Source organism: Camarhynchus parvulus, chromosome 3 (assembly GCF_901933205.1).
Source record: "Camarhynchus parvulus chromosome 3, STF_HiC, whole genome shotgun sequence".
NCBI classification, from domain to species: domain Eukaryota; kingdom Metazoa; phylum Chordata; class Aves; order Passeriformes; family Thraupidae; genus Camarhynchus; species Camarhynchus parvulus.
This window is the reverse complement of record NC_044573.1, coordinates 59,638,984-59,652,516: the sequence shown is the minus strand read 5'-3', so window position 1 is coordinate 59,652,516 and position 13,533 is coordinate 59,638,984. Positions and strand designations below refer to the sequence as shown.

Sequence of the window (13,533 nt, the reverse complement as noted above, 5' to 3'; positions counted from 1 at the left end):
CAAAGCATTCTCAATGGAGTTATTCCCCAAAAAGAGTGCTAAAGAAGGATGCACCTACACAAGAAACATTTCAGTGACTTATAGTACCTGTAAACACAAGCTGTTCCAAGTTTAAAGAAAAAAAACCCTCTCAGTTTATTCAGTATTACCTTAGATTTCTGTAATTATACAGCTTACCTATCTTTTACTAACACTCTTTTCTATTTTAAGAAACAATTTTTATATCTCTGGTAGAATGAAACACCAATCACCCTCCATAAAGTTCCAGTTCATACTTTATTTCTGAGAATCTTTAGAAACTTGAATAATTTAAAAGGTTTAATTTTAAATTTCAATTTTAAAAATTCTAAAATATTATGCTACCCCAAGTGAGATTGAAAGGAAGTGGTAAGGGGAAAAGAGCCAAGAGAAATGGGTGGTAGTGGCAGACAAAGTTAGGTCTTATTTCTACAGCCAGACAAAATTTACACAAAATATGACCAAACTGGTTTAAATAACCACAGAATAAAAGTTAAATTACATTTAGGAATCCAGAAAGAAAGTAAGCACACATTGACTTGGGGGTGCAGAAGGCTGGGAATCCACAACATATTTCTGTCAGGCACATTCATGGGTCTAAATCCTGCCGTGTGACCAACATCCATTCTCATTTTCAGTCTGGTTTACCCACCAGACCAAAAAGGCCCCTAATTCTTGAACCAGAAGAGGATTCCCCTTCACATTAGTGAGGATGTTGCATAATTCTATCATATTCCTCTAAACTGGATCTTTTCCCAGGCCAGATAACTTAGTCTACTTCAGCATTGCCTCTCACACAGCTACAAATGACTCTCCTCTGCCCCTGAATTCCTCATGATGAGATTTCCATCAGACAATTTTCACTGTCTTGCCACTGAGCATCCAAGACTGATACAGAGAGCTGTAACGTTAACTGGCTGACTGCTTAGCAGTGTTGCTCAAAATTTTCAGGAAAAGCACTTTCATATTACATTCTTACATTCAACTAGTTCTTTCTCATCAGAAACACTTTCTAAACCCCTAAATGTTCTCCTGACTATTACACTAGCTCCAATATTTATTTATATAGTGTGTCTTTGGTATTATTATCAGTAATTTTCTGTATTCCAGAATATTTTGAATAAAAGCCTATGAAAATATCAGTCCTTTGGAATGTTGCTGGGGTTTTTAAAATAAATTTTTGTACTTTTTTGATGTTGGATAGTATTTTGAGGGTAAAGTGCATATATAAAAAAAAGGACCTTTGTCCTATAAATAGGAAGTTGGAGTTTAGGAGGGTGAGTTTCTTCTAAAGTTGGCCTATAACTCAGTTCTAAACAGATACTTTCTATTTCACTTGTGGTTTCCCTCCTCAGTATACCAAATGACTAAACCACATCTAAGCCCGTGTCTTCCCAAATTTTTCTGCATGCAGCTTGTTTAGAGTCTCACATGTCTACGAGTTCAGAACAGTGATCTGATATCCAAAAAGGCAACAAATGCTTGTATTTCACAAGAAATCTGTTTCCTACCTTATGTGGCATATGGCCCAACTGTACACACTATTACTCAATCCTCAGTCTACCATCCTCCTGTTATGCTTCTATTACAGTTCCAAGACCTTTCAAGATCATAAAGGAAAGTAATTTTCCAAGATCTTTGAGCAATTTAAAATTTTGCAAATCCAATAAATCATCAGTATTGTAAGAAAGAACAAATTAATGATCCAAATCAGGATTCTCAATTCTGCAAGAAAATTATTTGGCTTTCCAGCATTTTCCTGCAGTATTTCAGAACTGATTAAAGACCTCCTCAGTGCAGTTCAGTATTTTTACTTTGGTAGCTATACTTCCAGGTGCAACATCACTGCTATGAAGCCAGTATCCCATCCAGCACATTTGCTAAGCAACAGAGCACCACTACTGTATAGTGAATTTTTAAAGAAATCAAGTAATTGGTGTTTTACATGTTTGAAATTTATGGTTCTGGGTCAAGAGTTTACTTACCAGTTTCTGATATAAACATCAGCTATGTAATATAAAACCAAACCGAAAAGCCCATGATTCACATTTCACTGTGGACCTCATATGTGAGTGACCACAGATGTGATCCTGGGCAAGCAAAACAAATCTGCTGAGGGTGAGGGGGAGACCATACAAAAACAGCAAACAGAGACTTTTGGGAGACAGTGGTTAAAAAAAAAATCAAGCATACCACAAACAAAATTAAACTGAAAAGGGATGACATAGGTAGCAAGGGAAGTGGAAAAATGACAGAAGCAGAAAGGAAGAGACAGTCCTCAGTAGTCAGATAACCCCTACTGTGCAAAGCAGGAGAGAACTTGGGGAAATGAACAGAAGCATTAGACAAAACAATTCATCCAAACAGGAATAAACATCTCAACTGAAATAAATTAATTACAGTAATAACCAACAAAGAAAACAATGAGACAAAACTCCTAGTCACTTAAAAATTTTAAACTAAAATCCCAAAATAGTTTTCTTTTGAAGCAAACTTGAGGCAGGTCAAAGGTAGCATATTTCCAACAGAGTGATAAGAAAAAGATTACAGAACTAACAAGTACCAAAATCAAATCAACTTTGATCCCAAGAGATTGTCTAATCAAACCCCTTTCTTTGAGAGTTCATCCACATGTTAAACAAGCAGAACAGTGGTTGCAGATGCCTTGCTAGCAGGAGACAGGAGACAGATTGCATCATTACAGGACTTCTGAAACTCCCTGAGTGCAAAATATGACAACTGAAGAATTACCGGCCCCAGGCTTGCAGAAAACCCCAGGAATAGTCCTAGAGTGGAATTTACATCAGAATTTCTTGTCATGTACACTGTAGACACTAGAAGCTTAAAGTATTGCAAAAAATAAATACTATCAGGAAGACAGAAAGGCACCACCTAGTTTCTTAAGCTCAAAGTTCTTGAGTAGCATATATGCTCAAGGCTGGAAGTGTATTCTGGGAAAGGTACAACCATGTTGAGCTTGTCCTGTTCCTGAGCTCTTCTACAAGCTTCCACTGCTATCTGCCAGCAGAGACAGGGTACAAAACTAGATAAAAACTTTTATCCACTAAAGCTACTATAATAAACTGTGCTATGTTTTGTCAGAAACTAAATATATAAATAAATGCCCAGAAGAATACAGGTAAAGAAAGCAAAGGAAATGGATTATTTGAATAATATATTCCTGTGAGTAAAAGGAAGTGTTAAATTCATCCAAAAATGCGTAAACTGAATAAACTACAGTGACATGCATAAACATTGTGCTAGTTTTGAACAGGAAGCAGTAATGTTTCAACAGAGCACAGCAGAGTACAGAAATGCTGTTTAGAAGCTAATTAGCCAAGGTGCAACACTCTTGCTATTACAACCTACCTGGCCATGCTACTAACCTCCAAGTCACCACATGAGAGAGCAACCTGTGCTATTCAGCCCCTGATAATCTCTACTCTCCTCCCTCACTTAAAAGTGAAGGAAACAGCAGTGAAGTTAACCAGATTGTAACAAAGTACATGCAAACAATTGTGCTCAGCAGTGATCTTTAGCAGTAACCTTGCTTGTACAGGCAAGGATCCAATTCCAATTCTTGTTATAGAAACCAGTGCTTATTTTCCTCAGTGCTAGCTAAACTCATTGACCAACAGGTAGATAGAAGTGCCAAGATCACAAGCTGCAAGTGTACAGCATGGAACTCCTATGAGAAAAATGAAAAAATATTTCCATTGCAAAGAATAACTCAACTGAAAACTATGGGGGAAAAAACTCAAACTAAAAAAAAAAAAACCACAACAAAACAAAAACCTATCAAGAGCAACGTTGAACCAGAACTTCAAGAGCCAAAAGAACCAAAACCACAAAAAAAACTAACCCTGTTTGTGCAAACAGGCATTTGTGCATAGATAGGACACAGATTTCCCCTCCTGTTCATAAAAGCGATTGTGCAAGATGGCCACAAATCACAGCAGGTTGCATTAGCAGTCCTCCTGTTCTACTCCAGGCTTATGTTTAATTTAAACATAAACTGGGTTACACATGATTTCAATATTCTGTTGGATGACCAAGCAAGGGAAAAAATGAATTTAAGCAGAGTCTATGGAGAGATAATGTGAAGGTTATAACACAAGTGAAAAATGGCCATGTTGCTAAGATAATGCTCCAACCACCAATCTCATTGTCAAGCCTGGCCATCTGTCAGCAGAAACCTGATTTACTGCATATTATGCTGCTATACTTGATCACTACTGTTCTGTTATAGAAGGCTCCCGAGGTTTGTTTAAGGACACCAAATGGTACTCTCTAGCAACATAAAAAGGGTTAATAAAACACCTCCTCAAAAGCTGAGCTTTTGGAACCAGGCTTCAGAACTTTAAATCAAATTTTACCCAGTTTCAATGCCACTGGTAGATGAAACTTCTTTATAAATAAAAACATTAAAACCAGGGAAACAAAGCCCAAAAACACCCAAAAAAATGACAGCAAATTACATCATTTTCACCATATGTTTAGGGCTGCTTGCACTGAAGCTTGTTTATGGATGCTATTTTGATGGTGGGAAATTGCAACAAAATTTAGATAAAAGTACTTTTAAGATACATTCCTACAATATCACTATTCAACAAAACCATTAACAAAGCAGCCACTTTCTTTCATTTTATAATTACTCTGGATATCCAATCTGTTTGCAAGAGCACTAATGACAAACATTTAGATAGGGGCTTGTAGGCTCATGATGTAACAACTCAGGTGAGCACGTGTAATCCAACTCTTCCCCACTCCTAGATGCCAGAACAAAAATGGCCATGTATGAGATTCATCCTTCACACAAAATACCCACTGAGCAAAACAGCTGCAGGTACTTTCTCAGGTTAATCAAACAAATGAAATAACAGCATCCAGTAATAACAAAACAATCTTTCCCTCCAAACAACAGGCTTACACTGCAGGTGGTTTTGTCCCATAGCAAGCAAAGAGGAAAAAAACACATCCTGAACAGCTGCTCATTAGGTGAGCACCATTCTGCCTGCACAGCAAATGAAGCAAATGTCATGTGGAAAAAAACACAGCTACGGTCATGTAATTAGACACAGTAACACAGGCATACACAAAAGAGGAGGGAAGACAAGTACAAATTACAATTGCTCAGGCAATTTATTTCTGGGAGTTTATAATTTTTGATGTTCCTGGACTTTAACCTTACCATTTCCTTTAACAAGGCTTTTTTCCAACTAATTTTTTTTCTCCTATTATACAATAACAGATAACTTTGGACAATCACCTGCAATAAAAAAATATCCATTCCCATACAATTATTTATACTGAATGGAACGCTTCACTTGAGGACACTGGGAGAACACTCCATCAGAACAGATCAAAACAACACAAAGTGGATAGGACCTTGCAGGAAATTTTATAAAGAGGTGTGAATTTATTGCAAGCTTACCTGATACTCATTGGGCCAGAAAGTGCTGACAGCCAACTCTGCTCGAAGCCAGTCTTTGCCAGTGGAACCAGTGACATTCCAGATGGGATTAGCCAGTGGTCCTTTGTTCACCCTAACCAGGATGTTCAAAGTGCCTGGGTTTCCTCCATTCTTGCTGTACAGAAGGTAGCTGAAATCGATGCAGTGAGTATCATTTTCTTTCATTGTTGGAAGCTGAAGTCGAGTCTTTTCTCCAGGGTCATGGTCTGATGAAATCACTATCATGTATGATCCTAAGAAAGGGAGTGGGAAAGGGAAAAAAAAAAAAAGTGGTATTAAAGAAAAAGATAAATACTAAGAAACTGATTGTTCACTGTGAAAAGGATGAAATGTATAGGTTTTCTTATCTCAGAAACCTTAAAATTCAAGTGGCATGAAATCTAACAATCAATAATATGGCTAGACACATGACTGAAGTAGTACCTACAGAAGATATCACATATCTTCAAGGATCTTTCTAGAAGTCTCCACCTACAAACTTTTTCTTGTTTTAGGATCAGATAATTGGAAACATGATCACAAATATCACAAATGGGGGAAAAAAATAACAAAAGTAAAGGATCATCATTATTCTGAGGTTACTGGGGCCAAAATTCTCTCAACTTGCTCAACAGATTTTCTGAAAATAAAATAAAAAGTAAGGTCCACATTCCTCTAGGCAGCTTTGTAACATCCTTTTCTACCCAAAAAATAGGCAAACTTGAATTTGAGATATATTAGCAATGAAAATAGCTGACTTAGGACATCAAGACAAATTTATTTGGAAAACTTTTGTTTGCTGCTCTGTTTGCCAACGGATTTAAGGGGATAACAAAGTTTCTACAGCTAGAAAAGTGTCAATCTTGCAAATGTGTATGACAAATATACACAGGACAAGCAGGCTGTGCCTGTCTAGCTACAAAGGCAGAAAGTGGAAAACATATGTTTAACATGTTGAACAGGCAGTAATAATGACTCAGAATGGATGAAGAATGGATGGTAAAGACAGGCTACCTCTAACCTAGCCCGGAGCTGATCCATTTCTTCAAGACAACTCCAGACCTGGTACAAGCTAGTGAGTGATCTCAACAGAAGATAGCTTGCTAGACAGGGTATGCCAGCCTGAATGTCCCAACCAAGTGAGAAAATCCAATTCAACACACAGACTGAATCATTGCCACAGCAAAGTTTCCTACCCTAAATTTACCTACCCATCTGCTTAATGATTCCAGAATCTTTCTGTTGACAGATTTTCCTTTTACTTTCAGTCCTAAAGAGCATCACAATAAAGAGCCTTTTCTTGTGAGGAAAGTTCAGGTTAAAACTATCAAAAAATAGAGAAAAAACTTGACCGGAACTAAAAAAAAAATAATGGATTTGTGAACATTTGCCCAAATGAGTAGTCTCACAGAAGTCCTGGGAGTATGTACATGAATACTGGTGAAAATACTGGTGAAGTACATTTACATAAGTTATTATAATTTTATATGTCAAATCTTAGTCTTTGATTTTTAGACAACAAGGAACTATCGTGTTCTCTTATGTCCTAAACAGTTGTATCAGGCATTCTGAAAACTGTTCACAAGCTGTTGCTCAGGAAAAGATGAAAATTTATGTACATGGATTAAATCATCTGTGTTAGATGCTAATTTACTAGCCTGTAAAGCAAGTCTCTGCTAAAAAAACTTCAGAAAAAAAAATAAATACTATAGAATGAAATCTGTTCTTATTAAAGCACAGTGCATTGAAATCTATATTTTTAGTAGTCATCTTTAAAAGAGGGTTTAAAGAAAACTACTATAATGTAATATAAACAACTAGTTCACATTTAGAATTCCATGCAGAATCCATTATTTATTTTTCTATTGAAGAATTTGGTAAAGTAGCAATTCCTGGTTATTTCTTCATCATTAATAGCCATTTATAAAATCACAAAGGAATCTTATTATACTATTTAGGTTTGCTAGTACTTTAAGTCTTTAAAGATTATTATCTAGTATCGGTTGATGACTGCCTGAGAAACTGTTTGTAAACCACATCCACCGGTGTGCAATTTTTATGCCCCTTGACTCTAGAATAAAGTTAATACAATAAATTATTATTTATTTATTATTATGATATGATTGTTTATTAAAATAAGCTTAATAATATATTTGTTTGTAATCTCTCTTTTAGTAATACTTATGTTCCTATAAGCACCTGATCATCAGACTAGAGAATGAGATTTTCAAAAGTTTTGTTACTGAATACTACACATGTGGCAGGAGGAGGCTGTACATCAGCAATTTGGGGTTTTTCCTTCCACATAAGAGTTGGAAAACTGAACATGTTCAGCAAAAAATTACAGACTGCTTCCCTAGCACTAATTGTCCATGGCCATCTAAATTGCCTCTTTGCCTTTGCTACTTCTATCTTCCAAATATTTTTAAGCAATACATGAAAAGCAACTCAGTCTTTCCAAAAACCAAAAAATCATTTCTAACATTTCTAAAGAAATTGAAAGAAGATGTTGGAGGATTTATCTATTGAAGAAGATAAACCCTCCACACATTTTCTGAAAGTGAATTTTGGGGGAGAAGAGGGAAAAGGAAGAACTAGAATATAACAATCAACTTTTGCAGATTTTTAAAAATGTTTCTCTCAATTTCTCTCGAGATAAAACCACTGTAAGGAAAAGAAAAGCCAACTCAAATTGCGACAAATAAACTAGAAGTATTTAAAGATCTTGTTTCTATAGTAAGGGAATCTGCTATAGCCTTTGGAAGCTTCAACATACATTTTTAACATATCAACATATTTTCTAGTACTCCACTTTCTCAACCTCATTTTTCATCATTTAAAAATACTTAGCAGTGAATTTGGATACATCTATCTACATGTTAGTCCTACAGCACTTCATAAAATGCTCCAGACAGCATTCATAGACCATTTATCACAAAGCCCAAGCATCTGTTCAGCTTCTTGCAAACTACTTCCCTTCTCCTCCTTTTTTTAAACTTTAGCAGCTGTATTCCACAAATGTACAAACCCTGCTCCCCTCTCAGACATCTACCTACTCCAAGAACGTCAGAAGCCAATGCCAGAGTAAACTGTACAGCAAAATTATATCTTTGGAAAACATACAAAATATTTTCTTTCACCTTTCCTAAGAAAGTCATTCTTTACTTGTAAAGAAATTCAATAGAATTTAAAGAATTAGGAGTTTCCCCCCATTTATATATGCTTGCAATACCTTAGTATTAGTTATTAATAATTATATTATTGCACAATCTTCATAATATCTTAAAATATTATTGGACTTGGCAAAAATGCAAAGTATAAACAAGGGAACTGCTCACAATCTCATTAATTCCCAATATTACCTAAATGTTTGAGATTTTCAGTGAGAGGTTAGAGCAAGTGTTACAGCTAACTATTCTCAGTGGTGCTCCAGCCTGGAGCAGGGACACAGGGTGAGGAGGAAGGAGCAGCAGACACCAAGTGCAATGGACTGACTGCAGCACCCAGTTCCCATCCCCCTGTGATGGGGTGGAAATTTGGTTAATTTTTCCCCAAGATGAACCTGTTTTGTCTTTGACAGTAACTGGTGATTTGCAAAATAAGTGATCTCCTTGTCTTTGTCTCAACCCATGAGGTTGCCCACACTATTTTTCCCCTTGTACTGCTGAGGAAAGGACCAAAAAAGGCAGGGTGATGGACTGGCCAAGGTCAACACACCACAGTGCCCAGAAAGGTAAAGAGCAGCTAGCTAGCACTAGTACTAAGTGCATTATTAAATCCCAGTAGAGCCAGGCTCCATGATTTTTTTTCCCATTGTTACTGGCCTAACAAGGTCAAGCACAAGCAGATATAAAACACGGTATACACCCACATCCCTTGAAAACAAGGAAGGAAAAACACACTAACATATGTTGTTTCCACTAAGATTTACAAGAAGGAAGTCAATTGCAAGTGAGTTACTCCATTAAATCCCAAAATGGTAAAAAAGAAAAAATTAAAGTAAATTAATAAAAAAAAAAAAAAGAAAAAACAAAAACCAAGTCAACATATTTGGAGCAATGGAGAATGAGCAGAACTTCATTTTTTCTTCTTAAAAGACAGAAAAGGCAAATTTCATATTTGGATGATGCTGCAAAGAAACTAAAGAAGAAAAGTATCTAAAGTCATCATTTTTGCCTGGGCAAAGATCCATTGCTCTTAAATATTTCTTTGACTCCCTATTTTTTACTATGCTCCAGCATGATGTCTTCAGTTACTCTTCCAGTTAGTGCAGTTACAAAATCCACACAACATATCGATAACATTTTTCTTGAAAATTTTTCTTCTTGCAGTTTGACAGTGATGATGTTTCATCCTTCTTCCAGTAATTCCCAGAAGAATCTTCTCCATTCTTGTCAATTTACAATCTTTAAAATTCATAAATATGTTCTCTCTCCCCCAGGAAGCTTAAGTGTTAATTTTTTCTACTTAAATGTAGTTTAGATTTTTCCAAATCAAACTCCAACCTCTCATTTAGCTTTTCTTCTCTGAAGTGCCTTTTATCTATCTACCACTTAATAGCCTCTAATGTTATTCCTGATGTAAAAGGTCAATCCAATTCTCTCCCACACAAAACAGAAACATCAGACTATGAAACAGCTAAATGGCACTGCCTCCTAAGATTTGACCAAGTTCATGCAAACAGTTCAGCTTTAGGATCAGTCTTTCAGGAAGATTTTTATGCCAATTTGGCATTTAAGTCATGAACTTGCTAAAAGGCATCTACACAGCTGTAAAGTAAGAGCTACTAGACTTTCCCTGAGCCATGTTATTGAACCTAGCTGTATATACCTCATAGTTTTCACTGCCTTTTATTTGTTTTGATAAGCATTAAACTTGATGTCCTAGTTCAGTGGCAAGGACAGATCATTCCAGAATAAATGAATTCTTTAACTAATTAATTGTGAAAAGTCTTAGGTTTATTCCCTACTGAAAACCAAGCTGTCCTATCACCTTGCAGTTAATCGAAGCTAAGAAATCATACCAAGATTTTTTAAAAAGTCCTTATATAAAATAAAGTGTGCCCACTGTAAGGTACCAATGTGACAAAGCAGTTTCCTGATCAAATTATTTTCTCTCACTTCCTTGCTTCCTGAAAAACAGGTTTGTATTTGAAGTGTGAAACTTGTCATTTTCAGCAGGCTGGTCTTCAGCTCCTACAAATCCTCTTTTCTCCAAAGAAGAACTAACTATCAAACCACCCCCATTTTGAGGACATACTGTGGCAATTTCTCTGCCTGTGAATAGCAATGTCAATTACACAAAGTGGAGAGTCCAGGCACTCCTGTGTCTTATCCTAAAGCTCGAGACTATGTGACCTTTTTATCTTTTAATAATGACTGTGTAACATAGACACTGATTACATTTTGGGCAACATTTATGAGACGCTGCAGGCAAAGAACACACATTGAAATAGAGAAATAGGCTTGCCACTGGAAGCACACTGCAAAGAAAAGTTCAGAAACATCTATATTAATTCACAGAAAATTATATTTCACATGCAGTAGTATTCATGCCTGTTTTGTTTTTCGGAGAATACCTTCCCCATGACAGTTTGAGACAGCCCTTTACTTGTGTTTCTGTAATGTGCAAGAAAGCAAAAAAAAAGGCTAATTATAAAAAGTCAAAAGCTCTTAAATTTTTCTGCTTGCAAGGAGGATATTCTTTTCAAAAGAAAAAAAAAAAACAAAGCCTATAAATACATTAAATATACACCAGGTAAACCCCCATGCGCTTGAGTTTAATAAAACCTCAAACCATTATAGCCTTGTGCCCTCCATTACCCAACATATAATAAAGGTCTACAACCCTAGGGCAGGAAAAAAAAATCCTAAAGAAATTATGAAGAAAAACGAGAGTCATTGTTAGGGTTTTTAATTTTAGTGTCCTGCACCATCAGTTAAGGATACCCCTTAAGAAGTATGTCTAGAGAAAAATGTTACTTTGTAACACTACAATATACTTAAGATAAATTATTTGATACACACCTAAAGTATTAAATATAGTTATATCCTGCTTTTACCTTCTTTCATTCTAAAAAATTCAAAAATCATGTTATTGGTGTAAACAACACTAGATTTCTCCAAAATTTCTTCAGATGGCTACAATTCAGAGGTATTTTTCCGCTTACTTCACTTGTTTACAATATCATTCCCTATACAAGACTCAAACTGTTGAAGGCTTGTTTCAAGTTCTTTACAGATTGTCAAAATGAAAGCGGGGGTGAATGAGGATCATGAATTTCAACTTCATTGCCTAGCTCAGTTCCAAGGCACCACAACTCAAATGCAAGTCAAGATAAGACTGAATTTACTACAGAGATTAAAAATAACAACAAAAAAACACATTACAGACAGGGGAAATTTTTCTGGAAAATGCAAATCCTTTGGGGGGTTTCCTACATCCAAAAGAAAATGAGAATTATTAAAAGAACCAACCCAAAGCAGTTTATTAAGCTACACTGTATAAATAAAAGCAGAGTACTCACTCAGTTTGAACAGAAACTTAGCCTCATGGACTGCAAGAGCTCATCAATTCATCAATTTCACACTGACATTGCAATTTCACAGGAGGAGAAAAGGTGTCCTGCCCTCCAGGCTGTACTTACTGATGCCAAAAGCCCTGCTCTACACCAAGGTCATGCAACTGAGATTCCCCCATTAACCACACCCACGGAGGTCAAGCAACAGGGACACAGCCTGGCAGCACTGATCCGGGCAAGGCAAACAAAAACAGCATCAAATCAGCCAAAGAATTAATATCATGGGCAGCATAACACTTTACCTGTATTTACAACTATCATACTACTGGCTTGATACTAATATCACTCATGACTCCTTTAATTCCATGAGAACAAGAAAATGTTTGCAATTGAAATGGAAAACAATAAATTAAAAACCTCATGTTTCAAAGGCATGCAGTATTTGCAATAAAGTTCTTCATGAATTTTTGAGCAAAAATTGTTCCTTGGGCTGGATGTAGCTACAAAAGTTTTGTTCTCCATACTAACATTTTCAAAATGAACAAACATGAAAAATATTTCACTCTGGAAGTGTTGGAATTTGTAGTTTTCTCATACATAACACCAAAATCCTGTGGACTTGTTTGTACTGATGCAGAGAAAATAGACCATGATGTCATACCAGTTTCTGAGGTATGGTAATTTTCTCCTTCTTTTTTCACGTGATGGAACTTTAGCTAATACATAGACTTTAGGAACTCCAAATCCTAAGACAGAAAAATTTCGGCAACTGAAATTTGCATTGCAAGGTTGTAGTGTCTGTACAAGAGAGCATTTATCTTGCATTGTGCTCCTTTGAATTGCCTCTTCCAGCAAAACATTCAGAAAATTACATTTGATATGGTGCATCAGGCTGGCTTATGAAAGAACAGTGTTACTGAACACTAAGCTGCATTTCAGTAAGCAAAAGGCACATGGAATAGTTTCATATTCCTTTAGGGACTAAGTGAGGTACTCTGCCATGAATTTTTTAACATCAGTATCAATGAATGGATGGCTAAGACAAAAGTAACAACAGCTCTGAACTGTCTGAATTTGTGCTGCAAACCCATAAATACCCCACGGATCATGGCTTAGTGACTCCAGGATGCTTCTCAGTCACCCAGGGTTTGACCTGGCTGCCCAAAGAGCAGCAAACATTGGCCAGCTTTCTGTCTGGAAGAAAATGTCTTTTCTAAGAAAAACTTCAAAAAAAATCCCAACTCTAGATTAACATCAACTTGGGATGAAGCTATCCAGTTGGGATATCAAATAACTGGGTACCATTTGTGCCTATCCAGCCTAAGGCCAGTCAGATGTTTTAACCTTAAGATGTTCCCAGAGCAGCAGCTAAAGCTGCCAAACTCCAAGGCACTCCTGCATCTCCAGGGAAAATTTCAGTCCCATGAAGACACCCAACACCTAAAAACACTTGCAACAACTTCAGTGCATGAAAAACAGGTGCAGGGAAGAGTTTAAATCCATTTTGCTTCCACCATTCCTGTTAGCTGCTCTGATATTCCTG

At 36.4% G+C, this 13,533-nt stretch overlaps 1 protein-coding gene across 4 annotated transcripts in view; it reads right to left on the bottom strand.

Annotated features, from left to right (window-relative positions):
* Window positions 1–13,533, bottom strand: part of PTPRK (protein tyrosine phosphatase receptor type K) — a 304,874-nt gene that overhangs the window by 253,719 nt on the left and 37,622 nt on the right. For all 4 annotated transcript variants that reach the window (XM_030944646.1, XM_030944647.1, XM_030944648.1 and 1 more), the window contains exon 3: window positions 5,453–5,724. In XM_030944646.1, the coding sequence (XP_030800506.1) occupies window positions 5,453–5,724 (272 nt within the window). The remainder of the gene's footprint in view (window positions 1–5,452; window positions 5,725–13,533) is intronic.